This window comes from Penaeus monodon, chromosome 38, assembly GCF_015228065.2.
Source record: "Penaeus monodon isolate SGIC_2016 chromosome 38, NSTDA_Pmon_1, whole genome shotgun sequence".
NCBI lineage: Eukaryota > Metazoa > Arthropoda > Malacostraca > Decapoda > Penaeidae > Penaeus > Penaeus monodon.
Genome location: NC_051423.1, coordinates 1,512,490 through 1,534,989, shown reverse-complemented (window position 1 = coordinate 1,534,989; position 22,500 = coordinate 1,512,490). Strand labels below are relative to the sequence as shown.

General features: G+C 42.0%; 1 protein-coding gene across 1 annotated transcript in view; it reads left to right on the top strand.

The window, feature by feature from the left end:
* LOC119597122 (nephrin-like) overlaps positions 1–22,500 on the top strand; it is a 155,042-nt gene that overhangs the window by 99,565 nt on the left and 32,977 nt on the right. The window contains exons 4-8 of the mRNA XM_037946611.1: positions 405–584; positions 3,915–4,067; positions 9,109–9,288; positions 14,598–14,888; positions 19,497–19,616. Of these exons, the coding sequence (XP_037802539.1) occupies positions 405–584; positions 3,915–4,067; positions 9,109–9,288; positions 14,598–14,888; positions 19,497–19,616 (924 nt within the window). The remainder of the gene's footprint in view (positions 1–404; positions 585–3,914; positions 4,068–9,108; positions 9,289–14,597; positions 14,889–19,496; positions 19,617–22,500) is intronic.

Genomic DNA, 22,500 nt, shown 5'->3' with positions numbered 1-22,500 from the left:
TATATGCCGTGGTTTATGTAATCCTCGTGTTTTATATCGTTTTTAGGAATTATCGTACGATTAAAGATCTCATTTTCTTTCCCCGCTTGTTTGTGTTTGTCTCTCTCTGTATTTCATTCTCTCTCTCTCTCTCTCTCTCTCTCTTCTCTCTTCTCTTCTCTTCTCTTCTCTTCTCTTCTTCTCTTCTCTTCTCTCTCTTCTCTCTCTCTCTTCTCTTCTCTCCCTCTCTCTTCTCTTCTCTTCTCTTCTCTCTCTCTCTCTCTCTCTCTCGTTCTCTCTCTTCTCTTCTCTCCACTCTCTCTTTCTCCATCTCCCTCTCCGCATACATCACCCCATCAAAACACTCACCCACACTCTCCCTTCCCCTCTCTCACCCCTCCTTTCCCCTCCTCCCCCCGCTACAGGATTCGAACGCCACGTCCCCGGCTACCCCCGCTATACCTACGACGGAGACCCGAGCCAAGGGGAGCACCACCTCGTTATAACGGGCGTCACCCTAACCGAGGACGGCGAGTACCAATGCCAGGTCGGACCCACCAATGCCAGCCCACCAATCTGGGCCGCTGCGAACGTCACCGTTCTGTGTGAGTGTCCTGGTCCGTCTTTGCCTTGTTTACACGCTTCCCTTTGCTTGTTTGAAAGCGAAAGAACAAAGTGAGCGTCTGTTCGCTCTCGGATCAATTGCGCCGGAAATGCGCTTACCGAAGGTTAGTTCAAATTTGCATTTATAGGATAAGTATCGATATGCTGATGTTAATGGAGTGTGTTTCGTTATTTTAGTGCGTTAACGTGAACATATTGACGCTTATGTTATGGATGAAAGTTTAAGTTAATTAAACCTTTGATAAATTCAAGGACGAGCAACTGGTCTGAGAACATCTGTTCATTTGTTCTCGTTTTCTTATTCATGTTGTATGTATATTTATCAATTTATTCATAAATTAAACTCGTGTTTTTTCAATACCTTTTTTTTTACCTTTGCGTATCAAGATGCTCGTTTTTTTTCTCTTCAAATGTGTAAATATATTCAAATATTTATCTGTTTACTTACTAAGCTCATGGTTTTGTGCGAATACTTGTTTTGTTTTGTTTATCTGTTTTATTTGATTATCTTGCCATTCTCACTTCCTCTATTTATTTGTTTGTTTTCTTGCTTGCTTTGTTTCCCTTTATATTTCTTTAATCTATTTACTTATGTCCTGATTTTATGTGAATAGATGTTTTTGTTTTGTTTGCTTTTGTGTTATTGTTGTTTACTTTGATTGTTTGTTTATCTATACCTTTTGTATTACAAATAATCTATTTTCTTCTTCCCTTCGTTAATGCCTTTCGCTGATTAATTGATTCTCTGAACTGAAGGTTATATGTGCAGTTGTTTTTCTTTGTTTGTTTTTGTTGTTCAATTGTTTATTTCTGCATTTTTGTGTTGATTTATTCGATTATTCATTTTCTGTATTTATCTATTCATCTGCTTATTCACTTTTCCCATGCGTTTATTAATCGCTTTATTCATGGTTATGTGCTGGTAAGTTTTATATTGATTTTCACTCGTTGAAATTATTAATAATTTTTGATTCACTTTGCTCCTCTGTCATTCACGTGTTTATTCACTCTGTATGTCTATTTATTCATTCATTCTTTCTTCTCAGTCTGTATGTTAATTTATCTATTCATTAAGCGTTTGTTCATCATCCATTCATTCATTCTCTCATTCTTTCATTCCTTCATTCACTCACTCATTCATTCATTCATTCACTCACTCATGCATTCATTCTCATTCATAGTTCTAATTCCTCATTTATCAAGTTATGTGTTTATTCCTCTGTTTATCGAGGTTTTGTTTGTCATTTCTACGCTTGCTTATCAACTCATACTTTTTATTCAACTACTTATGCATATCATTATAACAATGATAATATTGATAACAATAGAATAAGTATAATCAGGATAATGAAATCATATATTTTTGTTTAATTAATGTCATCATTATCGTTATTATCATTAATAGTAATCGTATGAGGACCACTAGAATCATTATTATTGTCATAAATGTTATTGTCATTAATATCATTATCATCATTGTTATTATCATTATCATTCTTGTTGTTGTTGTTGTTGTTAGTATTTTTATCATCATTATCATCATTATCACAATAATTAACACACAATCGATACACTTTCTACAATAAAACAAATCTCTCTTTCCCGCTATTTAGCAGAAATTTCAAGCTATTCAGCAGAAATTTCCCAATATTTAGCAGAAATTTAAAGCTATTTATCAGAAATTTCCCGCTGTTTATCAGAAATTTCCCTCTATTTATCAGAAATTTCCCTCTATTTATCAGAAATTTCCCTCTTTTTATCAGAAATTTCCCTCTTTTATCAGAAATTTCCCTCTTTTTATCAGAAATTTCCCTCTTTTTATCAGAAATTTCCCTCTTTTTATCAGAAATTTCCCTCTTTTTATCAGAAATTTCCCTCTTTTTATCAGAAATTTCCTTAAACGCAGAGAAAGAGGACCCCCCCCCCCCCGGCCCGTGCGAAGACCCGCCGCGCAAGACGAGGACAAAGTTAGATTGGACGCGGCCTCCTCAGAGATAAATTCCAGTCTGCTTTCATATATTTCAATAATTTTCCGGCATCACCAAACTCTTAAAGTCCAATTTGCTTCCCGGGGATGAACAAGCCAGCTAAAAAAAAGCCTTTTTATGTCCCAACTTTTATCTCGATTTCCATATTATCTCGAGGAGGAGACAAACTTGGCTGAGCGACTTGCACGCGCGGGAGGCTCGAGGGCTGGTTTGCACGCGCGTGGGGGGGTTGACCTGCTTGCGTGTCTTGGTCTCTCGCTATATCCCTCTCCGTTCTCTCTCTCTCTCTCTTTCTCTCTCTCTCTCTCTCTCTCTCCTATACTCTCTCTTCTCTCCCCTTCTCTTTCTCTCTATCTCTCCTCTTTTTCTCTCTCCTTCTCTTTCTCTTTCTCTCTCTCTCTCTCCTCTCTCTCTCTCTCTCTCATCTCTCTCTCTCTTCGCCCCGTCTATTTCTCTCTCTCTCTCTCTCTCTCTCTCTCTCTCTCTCTCTCTTTCTCTCTCTCTCTCTATCTATCTCTCTATCTTCTCCCTCTTCATTCTCCTCCCTCTCTCTCTCCATCTTCTTCCTCTCTCTCTCCTTTCTCCCTCTTTATCCATCTCCTTCCCTTCCCTCTCTCTCTCCATCTTCTTCCTCTCTCTCTCCTTTCTCCCTCTTTATCCATCTCCCTCCCTCTCTCCGTGCAATTGAAAGAAGGTCGCCCCCCTCCCCCCTCCCCCAGACCCCTCGGCGCCCTTGCATTAATTAGCGACGGAGGCAGCAGCAGAAGGCCGCCCGAAGCACCTGCTTGAGGAGACGTGTGCGCCGGAATAATTCATTTACTCACTCACTCACTCGCTCGTTTAGTCGGTCAAGCACACTGCTCACTTGCACCCTCGTTCACTCGTTCACTTACTCACTCGCTCACTCACTCGCTCGCTCACTTACTCGTTCACTCACTCACTCGCTCACTCGCTCGCTCACTCACTCACTCACTCGCTCACTGGCTCACTGGCTCACTCACTCACTCACTCACTCGCTCACTCGCTCACTCACTCACTAGTTCTCTCATTTTACCCGCTTAATTCGTTTTTTTTTTATGTCAGTTGATCACTCGTTCGTTCACTCGTTCACTCGACTAACTACTCACCTTGTTCACTCACCCTCCCGTTGATTTACTCACTGACTCATCAATTTACTCACCAACTTAATAATTCACTAGTCAATGACAAACCCATTTCACTCGCTTCACTCACCCACTAACCTAAATACTTTCTCTCTCTCTCTCTCTCTCTCCTCCTCCCTCCCCTTCCCTCCCCCCTCCTCGCCGCCCACTCCCCTCCCAGTGCCGCCCACGAGCATCACCATCGTGGGCTGGGGCGACGGGGCGGAGGTTCAGGTCGCCGCGGGCACGTCCTTGACCCTCGAGTGTCTGGTAGCTGACGCTCGACCGCCGCCCAAGGCCGAGTGGTTCCGCGGTGGCCTCTTGGTGGATCCGGGTGAGTGAGCGCCACGTCAAGGGAGATGAAGCGGGTCTGGTATATGCATTTTTTTTTTTTTTTTTTTTTTTTTTTTTGCTTTAAGGCGGGTAAGTTGTTGTTGTGTCCTTTGGTGTTCTCTCTGTCTGTTTTGTGTGTGTGTGTGTGTGTTTTTTTCGTTTCTTATGTTTAATCATTCTGTGTGTGTGTGTGTGCTTTCTCTTTCTCTCTCGCTCGTCCTTACGCTCTTTCTTCTCTCTCTCTCTCTCTCTCTCTCCTCTCTCTCTCTCTCTCTCTCTCTCTCTCTCTCTCTCCATCTATCTAGCTATATACTATCTATCTATCTATCTATACTGTCTGTCTGTCTATCTATATATTCTAGGTCTTTCTATCTATCTATCTATCTATCTATCTATCTATCTGTCTGTCTGTCTCTCTATCTATCTATCTATCTTTCTATCTATCTATTTATCTATTTCTTTCTCTCTCTCCTTCTCTCCCTCTTTCTCTCACTCACTATCTCCTCTCTCTCTCTCTCTCTCTCTCTCTCTCTCTCTCTCTCTTTCTCTCTCTTTCTTCTTCTCTCTCTCTCTCTCTCTCTCTCTCTCTCTCTTCCTTCCCTCTCTCTCCTCTCTCTCTTCCTCTCTCTCTCTCTCTCTCTCTCTCTCATCTGTATATCTCTCTCTCTCTCTCTCTAACTTTATATCTATCTCCCTCTATCCTCCACATTTTTGACTCCTCTCATTCTCTCGTCTGTCTCCCGATTTTCCATCCGATTTTACGATTTGTTTAGTGTTTTCGTTATTGCAATAATCGTTAATTTCCAAGTTGCAGTAATCTATTGCATTTCATCTCTTCCACTCAAGCACCTGTTTCTTTTCTTATCTTCAGCAAAGATAAATAGGTAGATAAGTATATGTGTGTCCTCTATCTATCTTTCTGTCTACTATCTATCTATTTGTTTATTTATCTATCTAGCTATCTATTTATATATCTATATCTATCTATCTATATATATTTATCTATTTCTATATATCTACCTGTTTATTTGTTATCTATATTACATGAATGTTTTATGTATGAATATGTATATAGACCAAAGTATAGATATATCAGTAGATAGACAGTCAGACAGATAGATAGGTATATAAATAGATAGATAGAGAAATAGATGAATAGATAGACAGGCAGACAGATGGAGTGATAGACAGGCAGACTAACGGATAAACAGATAGATAAATAGAAAAATAGATAGTCAGACAAATAAACAGACAGACAAACAGAGAGACAGAAAGACAGACAGACTGATAGAAAACCAGACAGACAGACAGAAAAAAACAGACACACAGACAGACACACACACACGCACACACAGCTACATCAACCGATACCCCCCCCCCCCACCGAGCACCGAGCATCCCAGATTCATCCGCAAAAGTTGCAGATGATGATGTTCCGGAAAATATCGTGACCTTTAAGTTACAGACGAAGCTGAAAAAAAAAAAAAATAAAAAAAAACTCGTCGTTTGTCTTTTATTGGAAGAAATTCTATCGATAGATGAATTTTCCGGTAAAGACAGACATGACTTTGTTTTATTTGTCCGTTTTTTTTCCCTCTTTTTTCTTTTCTAGTTTGGGAACTTCGTTGTGTGTTTTTGTTTTTCTTGTTCCAAAATACACACACACAGCGGCGTAAAGTTCGGAGTTGGCACGAGTGATTCCCAAACTTTTTTCTTTTATTTTCTTAATCAATTTCGTGTTAGTGTGACGATTTTCCCGCCGAGTCGCGCGTGAAATGTCGTTTATATTTCGTCCCCCTGATTAACGGCGAAAATGATATCAATTTCATTATGATTGTGATATTTTGTAACGATTCTGCTGTAATTGGGATTTAATTAGTCTTAATCATCCCAAACGGTAATTGTGTTTCCAATATCAGTGTTGATTAATGGAGAATATCATCCCACTTTTTTGTCTTTCGTAACAGGAATTGTATACTATGTGTGAGGATGATCTTCATGATGATAAAGACTATCATGATGGTGATGATGATAACTGATGATTATAATGTTGCTGATGATGATGGTGACGGTGATGACGAATAAAAAATATATATAATTTAATTTATCTATTTTAGTTCCATTTCTGACAATGGTTATTACGGGTGTGACTTCGTTTTGCATCTAAATTACCCCCTGTGTGCAAGGCAGGGCCGGGGTTACCTTCCAGTGGCGGCGCGGGGATTGAACGCGGGTCAGCAAGATCGCCAGACGAGACCTCTACCAACACATAGCACAGATAAAGAGAGAGAAAAGGGAAAAATAAAAGGAAGAGAGAAAGATAATAAGAGAGAGAGAGGCGGGAGGAGACACAGGAAGGAAGGATCTCATTCCGAGCTTAAACTAGGCACCAAGGAACGTATTTTCAATCTGGAATATCAAAACTGTTTTTTTTCAAATCGACGACTGGTGAAAATCAATCTAAAATTGTAGATTATTACCACTTTTGTGTATATGAGCGACAACGAGGGTATTATTATTTATCTGCTTGATATTAAAAAAGCGGTCACAGTCTCGCTTATTCTACAAAAACCCTTTATTAACTTCTGCAACACTTCCGTATTCGCTGACTTGTTAATAAAGGTGAGAGTCAATGGTTTAATAATTACACGAGCGGAAAAGAAGCTTATACGCTCGTTAATCACTGTGTGCATTAAAGATAGACCTCTTGGCCGGACCCTTTCTCTTGGCTCACCGGCGTTCGGAGGGGGCGGGGAGGGAAAAGAGAAGTGAGAAGTGTAAATGAACGGGGAGAAGAGAAGAGAACGTAATAAAGAGAAGGGTGGTAAGGAGGGCGGCGAGGGAAGATTAGAGATGGGTCGAAAAAGAGAGAGAGGGGGGGGAGAAGAGAGAGAAGAGAGAGGGAGAGAGAGGAGAGAGAGCAGAGAGAGAGAGAGGAGCGAGATGAGATCGATGAGAGAGAGAGAGAGGGAGGGAGGGAGGGAGGATGCGAGAGCTATAGGATGAGAGATGAGGGATGAGGGAGAGGGGAAGGGAGATACGGCGAGGAAGAAAGGAAAGAAGAAAGGCTAGGAGAGAGAGAGAGAGAGAGAGAGAGAGAAGAGAGAGAGAGAGAGAGAGAAGAGAGAGAGAGAGAGAGAGAGAGAGAGAGAGACAGACAGACAGACAGACAGAGGAAAGATGCAATACCAAAGATCATTCCGTCATTAATCACCAATTTTCTCCGTCGATAGAATCATCTTCACCAACGTCTGCAACAATTCCAACAGTAGAAAAATTCAATCGTTAACTACCAGTATTTAAAGTCGATATAATGATCATTATATTCTCTGTAATTAAGGAGGAAAAATACTGAAAATAATTGCATAATTAATCACTATTTCCATCATCGACATGATCATCCATCACCATCATTTCTAAAATCTCGAACAATCTAGAAAAAATATATATATATAAAAGATTATAATAATCATTTCCAGGAAGTAGAAAAAGGGAAAATAAAAAGAAAATGATTCCCAAGAAGTAGAAAAAGAAAAAAAAGAAAAATAATACCAAAAAAAAAAATATTCTCAAGAGCTAGAAATTTTTCATCTTTTTCTTCTTATTTTACTTCGTCTTCTTCTTCTTCTTCTTCTTCTTCTTTTCCTTTTTCCTTTTCTTCTGTGTCTTTTCCTTCTTCTTTGTCTTTCTTCGTCTTTTTTATCTCTTTTCTTCTTCGTTTTTTCTTCTTCTTCGTCTTTTCTTTCCTTCTTTTTCTTTCTTTCTTTCTTTTTCTTCTTCTTCTTGTTTTCCCTTCTTCTTCCTCTTGTTCTTCTTCTTCTCATTCTTCTTGTTATTCTTCTTTTCTTCTTTTCCCTTCTTCCTCTTCTTCTTCTTTTTTCTCATTCTTCTTCTTCTTCCTCATCCTTCTCTTCTTCTTCTCATTCTTCTTCCCCCTGTCGTATTTATATATAGATATATAGATATATATATATATAGATCTATATATATATATATTATAGAGATATATATATATATATATATATATATATATATATATATATATATGATATCATGACCCTCACATATCCTAACTATTACTTTGTACATTTTTCCGGATAATTATATATTAGCATAAGAAATATGTTTCTTTTTGTGCGTGACTTAAGACGGTATTTAGGAAACGATATATGTTCACAGTATTACTAAGAGGGCAGGAAAAGAAGAGAGAAAAACATTGTAATATAAGTACAATTGGTCTAATACATAATATAAATACATATATTACAGCAGGTTATGATATTTCTATTTGTAAGGAAAATCAGCCATATAGTTTTATACTAAATCTGTTATCTAGAATTTCTAATAATCTCCTTTTCCTTGGCTTTTTTATGTCACAAATATATATATATATTATATATTATATATATATTTATATATATATATATATATATATATATATATATATATATATAATCTATATTTTTGCCTTTCCTTATCATTTTCCTTTAGAAGTTCAGAGATCCTTTATCACCCGTCTGCCAGTGGTCTCCCAATCTCTTTTATGTCGAACCAATCACTCTTAACCTCTCTTCAATTTAATAATATTCAATAAAAAAAACTTTGCCTCACAAACTTCGCTCTCCCTCCCTCACAAGTCTCCCTCTGTCTCACTCACTCACTCATAAGTCTCCTGCTCCGTCCCTCACTCCCTCACTCACTCCCTCATGAGCCTCCTTCTTCCCCTCTCCCTCATGTCTCCTTTCCCTCCCCCACTCCCTCACAAGTCTCCTTCTCCTTCTCTCCTTCCCTCGCTCATAAACCTCCCTCTCCCTCTCTCCTTCACAAGTCTCTTTCTTTCTCCCTCCCTCCTTCACAAGACCCCTTTTCCCCCTCTCCCTCACAAGCTTCCTTCTCCCTCTCTCCCTCGCAAGTCTCCCTTTTCTTCCCTCATTCCCCTCCCTCACAAGCCCTCTTCCCCCTCCCTCCCTCCCTCCTCCTCCCTCCCTCCCTCCCTCTCCAGCCTCCTTCTCCCTCACGAGCCTCCTGCTTCCTCTTTCCAGCCCTGCAGGAGGACCAGGTGGAGGCGTCGGCCCTGCCCCGCCGCTGGAGCCTCCGGAGCCAGCTGGAGGTGACGGCCCAACCGGAGGACGACGGGAGGGACTTCTCGTGCCAGGCCCTCCACCCCACCCTCAGCGCCTCCCCCACCGCCCTCATGGCCTCCATCACGCTCTCGGTCTTGCGTAAGTCAGGAGGGGGACGGGGGTGTAGATGGGGGGAGGGGGTTATGTGTGTGTTGGGCGTGTGTGTGAGTGGTCGGGCGGGTGTGTGTGTGTGTGTGTTGTGTGTGTGTTGTGTGTGTGTGTGTGTGTTTTGTGTGTGTGTTTGTGACTGTGTGAGTGGGTATGTGAGCGTGTGTGTTTGTGTGGGTGGAGTATGTTGGTATGTGGGTGTGCTGATGTGTGTGTGGGGGGGGGGTCGGACGTGTGGATGTGTGGGTGTGTGTTTGATCAATGACGTGGGAGTGAGAAATAGGGAGCCAGATAGTGAGTGGGAGTAGGAGAGAGAGAGAGAGAGGGAGAGAGAGAGAAAGAGAGAGATGGATAGACAGACAAGAGGGAAAGAGAGAGAGAGTTGGATAGACAAACAAGAGAGAGAGAGAGAGAGAGATGGATAGACAAACAAAGAGAGAGAGAGAGGGATCGAAGAGCGAGTGGAGGTGGACTGGAGAGAGAGAGAGAGAGACGAGAGAGAGAGAGCAGACGAGAAGAGATGAGAGGATGGACCGGGAGCAGAGAGAGAGAGAGAGGATGGTAGACAGACAAGAGGGAGGAGAGAGAGAGAGATGGATAGACAGACAAGAGGGAGAGAGAGACGATGACGAGAGCGAGAGATCGGAGAGAGACGAGAGAGAGAGACAGAATGGAGAGAGAGAGAGAGAGAGAGAGAGAGAGAGGGAGAGAGAGAGAGAGAGAAAGACGTATCCAAGAAGCGTCTTGCGACATCAGACCTATCGCAAAACCCTCGAGCCGGAAGTAAAGGATCTACTTTGTTATGAAAAACCATCGCTCCTACTAGCTTTCTCTAATAAACAAAAAATAACAATAACCATAAAAAGGACTGAGAGAGAAATAACGGAAAGTCATAAATAAGCCAAGATAGAGTAGAGTTCGTGCAAAGCTCCATTTCGCCGGAATAAGGAGAGAGAGAGAAGGGGGGGAGGGGGAGTAATTGGTGGCCTTTGCCAGAGCACCAAATGGCACGGAGGTTGCGGCTAACACTCGACCACTATTGGGGTTGTACTTTACAAGGTTAAGTTAATGCCACGTATTTTCTTATGATAGTGTGTAGGCTTTCTATCACAGATCACAACCCGTTTCAATTAGATTTGGGTTTGTAATGTAAAAACCCATCAGAGGTATAACATTCTCCTTTGTTTTATTTTACGGGATATATAGACATTTGAGGACCGATAACACCATTGTGCTAAGCGTGCTGTCATCATATTTTAGAGGCAGATCAGTGACAGCTTTGTCCTCTCCTTAAAATGCAATCAAGTAGGGTGTTTTGAGTCGGCGTGTTAGGAAGATACGCCAGATAAAGCAGACGTGCATTGTTCTAGGCTAAAATAGTTGCGATATAATCAGGCGTCACAAGAAACATCATTTTTCCTGCAAATAATTCGATTTAGCCAAGAACAGGTCGAGTCAGAATTTATTTAAGTTGTTTTACGTGTTTGCCCTTTTAATATATCTCATGCCAACACATGATCTGACTCAATCAACAAAGATGTTTTTAGTAGAGGGAGATTTAATCTGATTATCCCTTTAAGACGGAAACGAGGAAAACGTCGGTCTCGCCATGCCTTTGAGAGAAAACGCGCGTGCTCCGTGATGAAATTACTGAGCGGTGATTGGCGGACGCATTTTGAGAGCACGCCTCTGATTGGCTGACTAAGATAAATGACGTTTTTTTCGAGTCGCAGAGAAAAACGTTTCTTGAACCGAGATCGGGACTCGCAGCCGCAGTCGCTTCGGTCGCAAATCGAGTGCGGATGGATCTGCGACCGCCTCTCTTCGATCCCGCCAAGGGCCTCGAACTTTTCCCCGAAAGAGGAAAAAGAAAAAGAAAAGCTTCCACGAGCCTGCGATTGGCTGACATTATTCCGGGCATTGAGAGGCCGTTCGGTCGTCTATGAAACACGCGTTAACTGTAGGGATATATTTACTTCTGTTAATCCAAATGTGAACTTGTATATGTCACTTACAGCTTATCCTAACTTTTAAAGTTAGATTTGAATGAACGGAAAGTTATATCAGTCGACGTTCAGTTCAGGAGCAGGAATATGTGAATAACATCTTAATAATCATAATGATGCTGAGTTTTTGTTCTTAAATCCATCCCTTGTATTAACTTCCTTGTAAGCTTTGTGATCTTCCTTCTCCCAACGACTTATCACAAAGTCTTGTTACGACTAGAAAGTATTACACATTTTATTCACAGTAAACCGAATATTTCTCACCTGATATACGACCTGTTGAGATTCTGCTTACATTCCCTTAATATACTGACGTCGTTGAGAAATCAGCTGATCCCAGACGTTAATCCTAAACGGTTATTTTGCTTCCTTTCTTAATCTAGAATAAGGTTCTTGTCAAAATAAAAAAAGAATCGCGTCTTAGAGGACATCTTTCCTGTATGTGACTAAAGGGAACTGATCAAACCCTTGATACTTATCGACGCGAACCGAGTACATGACAGGGACCGATGCAGAAGGTCCTCCTCGCGGGACGCTTAGGGCCACGCAGAAGGGCGCGGTGAATGCCATCTTCTCTCTCTCTTTGTCTCCCTCTTTCTGTCTGTCTGTCAACCTGTCTCTTGCTATCTTTATCTACTTTTCCTCTTTTTCTTCTCTATCGGTCTTTCTTGTTAGCGTTGCTAGTCCTCTCCTAGCTCTCGCTCTCTCTCTCTATCTATCGAGCTCTGTCCTTCTTACTCTCATCTCTCTCTCTCTATCTACTCCTCTCTCTCTCTCTCTTCTTATCTATCTCTCTCTCTCTCTCTCTCTCCTCCCTCTCCCTCTCCCTCTCCCACTCCCACTCCCACTCCCTCTCCCCCTCTCCCTCACAACAGAAAGGTCCCCCAACACTACTTTCAACGCCGCACGCCCCTCGGTGGATTCCATCGCCTGGGGATAAAGCCACGCCGCTAACCACAGTCACAGCCAGAAGATCGGTGATTGTACCGCGCGACAAGTGGATACAGTGCAACAATCACCGCTCGCAACCACTGACTGACGGCAATTCACTCTTCCACATAATAAAGCTAAAAGCGAAACCCTAATACCATTAAGACACAATATATAATTCACGCAATCCTGTTACCGTAATTACGTCGATTGATATGAATTTTTACTAATTTTCTATGTGGCTTTAGCGAGGTCGGTGTTTGATTAGATTGTTCTGAAAAATAATTAGTCTTCTGGGAGGAAAACCTGTATGAAAATTTATTAATAACTACGTTGATACTGGGTAGCCATTGAAGGTTAACTTAGGGAAGAAGGTACAGGGAAAGGGAGGGAAGGATTAAGAGAGAGGAGAGAGATAGAGAGAGAGAGAGATGAGAGTGACGATGAGCGAGAGACGAGAGAGGAGAGATGATAGCATCGTGAGGAGAGAGAGAGAGAGAGAGAAGAGAGAGAGAGAGAGAGTGAGAGAAGAGAGAGAGAGAGAGAGAGAGAGAGAATAGAGGAAGAAGAGAGAGAGAGAGAGATGAGGAGGAGAGAGAGAGAGGAGAGAGACGGAGAGAGGAGAAGGGAGTAAAGCGATGAGAAGAGAGAGAAGAGAGAAGAGAGAGATGAGAGAGAGAGAGGAGAAGGAGAAAAGAGAGAGAGAGACGAAGAGAGAAAGAGAGAGAGAGGAGAGAGAAGAGAGAGAGGAGAGAGGGAGAGGAGGAGAGAGAGATGCGAGAGAGAGCGGAAGAGAGAGAGACGAGAGAGAGATAAGAGGAAGCAGAGAGAGAGAGAGAGAGAGAGAGAGAGAGAGAGAAGGGAGTAAGGAGAGAGAGAAAGAGAAGGAGAGAGAGAGAGAGAGACAGGAGAGAGAGAGAGAGAGAGAGCGTGGAGAGAGAGAGAGATGAGAGAGAGAGACAGAGAAGAGATGAAGAAGAGAAGAGAGAGAGAGAGGACGAGAGAGAGAAGAGAGAGAGAGAGAGAGAGAGTTGGATGAGGAGAGAGGAGAAGATGAGACGCGAGAGAGACAGACAGACAGACAGACAGACAGAAGACAGACAGACAGACAGACAGAACAGACGACAGACAGGAAGAGAGAAGAAGAAGAAGAAGAAGATGAGAGAGAGAGAGAGAGAGAGAGAGAAGAAAGGAAGAAGAAGAGAGAGAGAGAGCGAGAAGAGAGGAGAGAGAGAGAGAGAGAGAGAGAGAGAGAGAGAGAGGAGAGAGAGAGCGCGCGAGAGAGGAGAGAGAGAGGAGAGAGAGAAAGTGAGAGACGAGAGAGAGAGAGAAGAGGGAGAGAGAGAGAGAAAGAGAGAGAGAGAGAGAGAGAGAGAGAGAGATTGAGAAGCGTAATTGACATAACATATTAACATACTACATCACAATGACACTTACACTGAGAGGCGCGTGCATGTTCGCAAAGTCTCAGTCCCTTCTTGTGGTGGGGTTTTTGGTGGTCTGGTTTTTTTTGTTTCTTGTTTTTGGGTTCTTTTTGGGAAAAATCACGCCTAATTATTTCACGACTGCCATAACCGGACATTAATGAAGCGGAAGCCATCGGCAGCAGCTTCACCCTCGCCTGTGTCCATTAACCCCCCTCCCCCCCACCCCTGCCTCCGTCCTGCGTGGCCTCGACGCCCATCCGAGTGCCACCTTCTCCCCCTGCCCCCTCAACACGCAGCCCTCCCCCACAACTCCCCGCCCACGCCCCCTCTCTCCCCCCCCCGCCCTCAACCGCCCCCGCCCTCCTACCCGCGGCCACGCCCCCCCCTCTCACCCTCCCTCCCTCCATCCATCCCATCCCCCTCCTCCCCACCCCGCCCCCGCCCCTATCACTTGCCATGCCACGCTCGCCTCACCCACCCGCCCTCCCTTCCCCCACCCACACTCCCTAAATCCCCCCGGCACCAATCACACTCACCTCACCCGCCCCTCCCTCCCTCCCTCCTCCTGCACCCCCCCCCCCCTCCCGCCCCCCACGCCGCCCCTCTCACACGCCCTCCCTCCTTCACTTCCCCCCCTCCCCCGGCCCGCCCCCCTCTCCCCCAGCCCCCCTCCCCGCAGCCCCCCCCGACCCCCGCACTCCTCCCCCGCCCCCGCCCCTCTCAACCCCCGCACCTCCCTCCCTCCCTCACCTCACGCCCCGCCCCTCTCACCGCCATTTCCCCTCCCCCGCCATCCCTCCCCACCCACCCGCCCCTCTCATCCCGCCCTCTTCCCTGCCCTCCCCCTCCCCACCGCCCCCCGCCCCTCTCACCCTCCCTCCCTCCCTCCCTCCCCCTCCCGCCCCGCCCCTCTCACCCGCCCTCCCTCCGCCCGCAGACCCGCCGGGGCCGCCCGCCATCAGCGGCTACGCCTCGGGCGACGTGCTGCGCGCCGGGGAGCGCCGCACGCTCAGCTGCCACGTGAAGGGCGGCAACCCGAGGGCGTGGGTGCTGTGGTACCGGCGGGGGACGCTGGTGGACGACACCTCCATCGCGGACGGCGCCGGCGTCACCAACGCGCACGAGCTGGCGGTCACGGCGGACGAGGACGGCGCCGTGTACGAGTGCAGCGTCACCAATGACGTCATGGACCGCTCGCTCGTCGCCAACGTCACGCTCACCGTCTACTGTGAGTCAGGCCCCGTCGCCCGTTCTCTTCATCTGCTCATCCTATTGGCTTCCTCCTTTCTTTCTCTCTTTCTTTGCTTATTCTATTGGCATCCTCCTTTCTTTCTCTCTTTCTTTGCTTATTCTATTGGCTTCCTCCTTTCTTTCTCTCTTTATTCGCTTATTCTATTGTCTTCCTCCTTTCTTTCTCTCTTTCTTTGCTTATTCTATTGGCTTCCTCCTTTCTTTCTCTCTTTCTTTGCTTATTCTATTGGCTTCCTCCTTTCTTTCTCTCTTTCTTTGTTTATTTTATTGGCTTCCTCCTTTCTTTCTCTCTTTCTTTGTTTATTTGTTTTATTACTTTTCGCCTTTTTTTCTCTTTATTTGCTTATTTTATTTTCTCTTTCATTGGTTTTTTCTCCTGTTTATTTATTTGATTATCTATTTGTTTTATTATTTTTCTCTTTTATCTATTTATTTGTTTGTTTATTTGTTTGTTTTATCCTTTCTTTCTCTCTTTTTTATTCATTTGTTTTGTTAGTTTTCTCCTTTCTTTATTTCTTTATTTATTTGTTTGTTTTATTAACTTTCTCCTTTATTTATTTACTTTATTAGTTTTCTCCTTTCTTTCTTTTTTTCTTTATTGGTTTATTTTCTTAGTTTATTCATTTATTCATCTATTTATTTGTTTATATTCTTAGTTTTCTCATTTATTTATTTATTTATCTATTTATCTGTTTTATTCGTTTTTTCCTTTCTTTCTCTCTTTATTTATTTATTTATTTTATTAGTTTTGACCTTTATTTATTCATTTATTTATCTATTCATTTATTTTTATCGGCACAGTATTTTTTTCTCTCTTTCGCCCTTTATTATCGGCACAGTCAGTACGATTTTTTTTTCTTTCTTTCTTTCTTTCTTTCTTATCATCACATTCTTCATGAATAAAGGAATGAGCTGCATTTTTCTCCTTTTTTTTTCCTTCTGTGATAATATTTCTACCGATTTTCTCCTTTCTTTGTTTTCTTTTCTCTCTATTTGTTGTTCCTACGTTTGGTATGAGTTAACATGATTTTCTCTCTTCTCTTTCCTTCTCTATCATCATCACTTTTTTATCATCACATCGTCATCACCACGGAAGCTTATTCTTCCAAAATATTATCATTTCCTCATCACCACGATCATAATCATCACAAAACCTCTTTTACAAAATCGCTATCACCCTTCTCTTCTCTTCTCTTCTCCCACGTTTCTGTTCTTTCATATATCTCTTCATTTGCATCTCTTTTATTGCGTATTTCTCTACACCCCTTTTTCTTATAAATACGTTGATCTTTACATCGAGTATTTCCTCCAACTTCTCAGCTCAGTTCTTGAATGCGAAGGTGGAAGGGCGGAGGGGAAATGCTCAGGAAGGACAGGCGTTTTTGTCTCTCGAAAGGATTAGAAACATGATTAATCCTTATCATCATTTTACTGTATTTAATTGGACACCGAGGGAGAGGGGCAGGGAGAGGAAGAGGGAGAGGAAGAGGGAGAGGGAGAGGGATAGGGAGAGGGAGAGGGAGAGGGATAGGGAGGGGAGTGGAAAGAGCGGATTGGGAAAGGGAGAGGGAGAGGGAGAGGAAGAGGGAGAGAAGGGAGAGGGTAGGGCGAGGGAAGAGGGAGAGGAGAGAGGAGAGGGGAGGGAGAGGGAAAGAGCGGGAAAGGGAGAGGAAGAGGACTCTTCGGGAGAGGGAAGGGAGAGGAAAAAAGGGGGAAGGGAGAGGGAGTGGGAAAGGGAGAGGGAGAGGAGTGGGAGAGGGAGAGGGAGAGGGGGAGGAGAGGGAAAAGGGAGAGGGAAAAGGGAGAGGGGAAAGGGAAGAGGGAGAGGGAGTGGGAGAGAAAGAGAGAGAGAGAGAGAAAGAGAGGGGGGGAGTCAGAGACAGAGAGAGAGGGGGGGAGGAGACAGAGACAGAGAGGGGGACAGAGACAGAGAGAGAGATAGGGGGGAGGGCCTCTGAGAGAGAGATAGAGAGAGAGAGAGAGAGACAAACAGAAAGAGGGAGACAGACAAAGAGGAAAAGAGAGAGAGAGATGGAATTCACCGCGTACTGTGCGTTTCTGACCGAGATCTGGTAAGATCCTGATATTCGAGCAAAGAAAAAATATGGTAATAATAAGAACAAGAAAAATTACAGAATTTAATAGAAAGTTTCAGTAACGATAATGATAAGTACAGTAAGAATAATGCTAAGAATGATAATAAGAATAACAAATTGACAATAAAGATAATGATGAGAACAAAAAGAATGTGAAGAATAACAAAAAATAACAACAAATCGACAATAACGAAAATAACAAGAACAATGTGACTAAGAATAAGAAGAATAACAAAATAACAAATTGACAGTAACAAGAATAACAACAATAATAACAAGAACAAAACCACAATAATAACAAGAACAAAACCACAATAATAACAACACTAAGGTATCACTTTTAGCCAAATTCTCAATTATTGTAACAAACTTTCTTTAATTCATTTCAAAATCATTTTAACTCACTTCTCAGCGGTTTTCTCTTTTTTACGAAGTGGTACATTAATAATATAATTTTCAAAAGTCTGAGAAACGTTCTCATAAAACCGCATCAGAAACAAAACAAAATACAAAAAAAAAAAACTTTTTTATCCGAGTCGTTTGAAAATTGAGATTCAAACTTTCCCGCGCAAAACCAGGCGCCGAGACGATCAAAAAGAAAAAAAAAAAGAAGGTGTTCTCAGAATTACCATCATCGCGAGAGACAATCTCCTTATTTTCGGATGCTTGTTTGTTAAGCAAGCCTTAGAGAATTTAGACATTTTCCATTAATCTGATAAGTAAGAAGAATAGGAAATAAATAAACTATAGAAACATTTTAAAAAGAACACTTTCCGTTGTCATTTCCTGACACGTGTTTCTCTCTCTCTCTCTCTCTCTCTCTCTCTCTCTCTCTCTCTCTCTCTTCTCTCTCTTCCCTCTCTCCTCTCTCTCTCTCTCTCCTCTCTCTCTCTCTCTCTTTTCTCTCTCTCTCTCTCTCTCTCCCTCCCCTCTCTCTCTCTCTCTCCTCTCTCTCCTCCTCTCTCTCTCACTCTCTCTCACTCTCGCCTCTCTCTCTCTCTCTCTCTCTTCTCTCTCTTTTCTCTCTCTCTCTCTCCCCTCTCTCTCTCTCTCTCTCTAAACCACTCACTCACTCACTCATCTCTCTCTCTTTTCTCCTCTCTCTCTCTCTCTTTTTCTCTTTCTCTCTTCTTTCCTCTCTCTCTCTCTCTCCTCTCTCTCTCTCTCTCTCCTCTCTCTCTCTCTCTCTCTCTCTCTCTCCGTTCTTTGCTTTTCCCTTTCTCTCCTCTTCGCGGGACCCGAAACCTGCGAAGCTTCCACTCACGAGAAGCGTTGCCAACGGCGTGATTCTTTTCCCCTGAATATTCCTTGTCTATTTTCTTGATCTTCAGGAAATCCCGGGATATAATTCTTTGTACTCTCAATCCTCTTATCTTCTTCCGGAAATAGAAGAAGTAGAAAAGTAATAAAGATAAATGATCCCTTTAAAAGAGAGTGATACAGAAAATCCTTTGGAATGATAATCCACTTTTCCTAAGAATGTTAAGTATATTTTCAAGAATGTGTATAAAGTTCAAAGTGTTTATTAGTATTATTGTCAAATGTACGTTCTAGCATCACTTTTTCTTTAATATTTCTTTAACAACTGAGTGCGAGGCTCAGTGATATAAAGATTATTATGATATGAAAATGTCAGCTATGTAAACATTTTTACTGCTTTTCTTATAATTTCCTCTATTCTTATTCTTAATCTTCCTCTCCCCTTCTATTCTTTCAATATTACGTTCTGATCTCTATCTCTTTACTTCACAAATGTTAATGTCATGATTCTTATATACATACTTAAATCCTCAACTTGATCTTTCTAATTTCATTCGTTAACCATCACCATCATCTTTTAAATTCTGTTCCTGTTAAACTGCTTTACAATTCTCTTCTCATTCCCATTATTTTCATCACCCTCTTGGCATCACATGTTAAATACGCATCATCTTCTCGTGTTTTCTCAGTGCTAATCATATTTACTATTTTCACCTTTTACTGCCTTGTTAAAATGCCTCTCTTTCCGTATTACTCTGAATAAAATACTCACTTCAGCTAACATTTCTATTATCTATCAAAATAATTATTTTTTTATATCAATTAATATAGAGGCTTAATTACCCATAGTTAATCTCAAGGAAATTCACGACGAACCATTTTATCTATCCAGGAAAGTATTTTATATATATTTTTATCAACAAATAGCCTTAAATACCACATCCATCGCTCCACATCAGAAATTATTATACCCTAAATAAAATGCTCACGTTATGTTATCATGATGATTCCTTTTATATATCCAAATAAATACTTTACCATCAGTTCTTTATATGTTTACTTATGTATCTATCTATCTATATATATTTTTTCTTTTTTTCTTTCTTTCTTTTTTTTACTTTATATATTTATTTATATATCAGTTCTTTATATATCGATTTTATCTATTTATTGGCAGCAAAAAGATTTAATTAATGTTCACTCATCGCTTCCCCTTCCTGTCACCGCAGACGCTCCAGCCTCCGTGACCATCACCGGCGTGTCCGAAGTGGAGGCGGGTTCGACCTTCTCGCTCACCTGCGAAACGAGCGATTCGAACCCTCCTGCTTCGCTCACCTGGATCGTGGCAGGTCTGTTTTCTTCTCTCTTGTTTCGCAGGGTTTTTTTTTTTTTTTTTGTCTTTTTTCTTGATCATGCAGCAGATAAGAGTTATTTTTGTTTTTTTGTTTTTTATCTCTCCGTTTCATTCGCACAGCAGACAAGAGTTGTTGTTGTTTTTCTTATCTCTTCCTCTTATTCGCACAGCAGATACAAGGATTGTAGCTCCTCGAGTCCTAAAAGGAGATGTAGGGTGAGGGTTATAAACAACTGATGTTTCCATTCGAGGGAGCCATTCTTGCCCACGGGCATAGCAGCAGGTAAAACTTGATTTATGCGCACAACTGGAAGATGTGAGGCTGCAGTGCGAATACGTTCATGAAAGATTCGTATAGTTCATAAACCTCTTCCTCCAAAGCACCGGGTTTCGCTCACGTGAACAATATCGGGTCAATCAGTCTTATTCGTACAACGAATGGCAGACAGCTGGCGCGGTGCGAATTAGATTCAAGTTCATATAATTGACTTCTATTTTCTTTGGGCGTTAATCAGTGTTTTCTTTCTTTTTGTCTGTCTTTTCTTGCCAAGTAAGTTTTCTTTCGCGTTTTTTTAACCTCCTTTGAGTTTGATTAATTGTTTTAGGAAATGTGTTACTCATTCCTCGTTCTATTCTTTGTCTCTCTCTCTCTCTCTCTCTCTCTCTCTCTCTCTCTCTCTCTCTCTCTCTCTCTCTCTCTCTCTCTCTCTCTCTCTTTCTCTCTCTCTCCTCTCGTGATCTCCCCACCCTTTTTCTATCTTTTGCCTTCCTTCTTCTATTCTTTCTATCTCTCCGCCCCCTTTCTTCTCCTGCTTCCCTCACTTTCCCTCTCCTTCCCTGTCATTCACCCCTCTCCTTCCCTCACTTTCCCTCTTCTTCCCTCCTTATCTTCCCTCCATTCCCTCCGCTCCTCCCTCCCTCCTTTTCAATCTCTATCTCCCCTGCCTTTCCTTCTCTCATTCTCTCATTTCCGTCCCTCTCCTCTCTCCCATCTTGTCTCTCCCTCTTCCCTCTCCCTTTCTACCTCTCCCTCCCTTCCTTCCCTTTCTACCTCTCTTTTTTTCATTCCTCCCTTCCTGACGACCTCTTGCTTCCCCCCCCCCCCCTCTCCCTCCCTCCCCTTTCCCGCCCTCCCTCCCTCCACCCCCCCTCCCTCCCTCCCTTCCCTCCCCTTTCCCTCCCCACCCCCACCTCCTTTCCTCTCCGCAACTCACTCTCTCCCCACTCCCTCCCCTTTCCTCCTCCTCCTCCCCCCCCCCCCATCCTCTCTGCAACTCCCTCAGAGAATCCATTCACTCATCCGGCGTAACGTGAAATACGCCCTTTGTTGCACGGTTTGCAACCCCCGAAATCAACATTTGAACTGTACGATCGCAGCTGCGTCGCTGACCTGACGTGACCCCGCTTTTCTCCGACACTTTAGGAGAGAGAGTTTCGATTACCGTCGATTCGGAATATCATTACTGGAACGGTCTGAGATTTCTGGGAATTTGTCGCGGTTCAGAAGGTGTCTCGGTGTAATAAGGGCTTTTCTTGTTGTTGTTGTTGTTGTTGTTGTTTTATTTTGTTTTTGTTGTGTTTTGTTTTGGAGATGAATATGGAGTGATGTGATTTTTTTTTTTTTTTTTTTTTTTTTTAAGAAGAAGAAGAGGAAGAAGTAACGTCTCCGAGTAGTTATTTTTTTTTTTTTTTTGTTTTTTTTAAGAAGAAGAGAGAAAAAAATAATTCGATAAAATGGGGGGGTTTTTTTTTGCCGTTTTCGGGAAACTTTTTGCCCAAAGTTAAAAAAATTTTTGGAGAGCGTTTTTTTGCCCCGGCGTATTTTCGGGAAAAATTTTTAAGCGTGCAGCAAAGCGGGATTCAGGTTAGGTAAAACTTCGATTAAACTTGTAAACAGTTTTAATTAAATCTTTCTTCTTTTCTTTTCTTCTTTTTTTTTTCCTTTTTTTTTTTTCTTTTTCCTTTTTTTCATTTCTTCTTCTTTTCTTTTTCTTTTTCTTTTACTTCCTCTCCTTTCTTCTTCTACTTCTTCTTTTTTTTCCTTCTTTTTCTTCTCCTCTTCCTCTTCTTCTTCTTTCTTCTTCTTTCTCTTCTCCTTTCTTTGGTTCTTCTTCTTCTTCTCCTTCTTTCTTTTTCCCTTTTCCCTTTCCCCCTTTTCTTTTCTTTTTCTTTCTTCTTCTTCTTTTTTCTTCTTTTCTTCCTCTTCCTTTTCTTCTTTTCCTTTTTCCCTTCTTCTTCTCCTTCTTCTTTCTTCTTCTTCTTTCTTTTTCTTTTTCTTCTTCTTCTTTTCTTTTTCCCTTCTTCTCTTCTTTTTTTTCCTTTTCCTTTTCCTTTCGTTTTTTTCTTTTTCTTTCTTCTTCTTCTTTTTTTCTTTTTTTTTTTTCTTTTTCTTTTCTTCTTCCCTTCTTCTTTTTTTTCTTCTTTTTTCTTTTTTTTCTTTTTTCTTTTTCTTTTTTTTTTTTTTTTTTTTTTTTTTTTTTTTTTTTTTTTTGGGGGGGGGGGGGGGTTTTTTTTTTTCCCCCCCCCCTTCTTCTTCCTTTTCCCTTCTTTTTTCTTCTTCTTCTCTTCTTTCCCCTTTCCCCTTTTCCCCCCCTTTTTTCTTCTTCTTCTTCTTCTTCTCTTTCTTCTTCCTTCTTTTCTCTTCTCCTTCCTTCTTCTTCTTTTTTTCTTCTTCTTCTTGTCTTCTTCTTTCCTCCTTCTTCTTCTTCTTCTTTCTTCTTCTTCTTCTTCTTCCTTTTCTTCTTCTTCTTCTTCTTCTTCCTTTTCTTCTTCTTCTTCTTTTTCTTCTCCTTCTTCTTCTTCTTCTTCTTCTTCTTCTTCTTCTTCTTCTTCTTCTTCTTCTTCTTCTTTTCTTCTCCTTCTTCTTCTTCTTCTTCTTC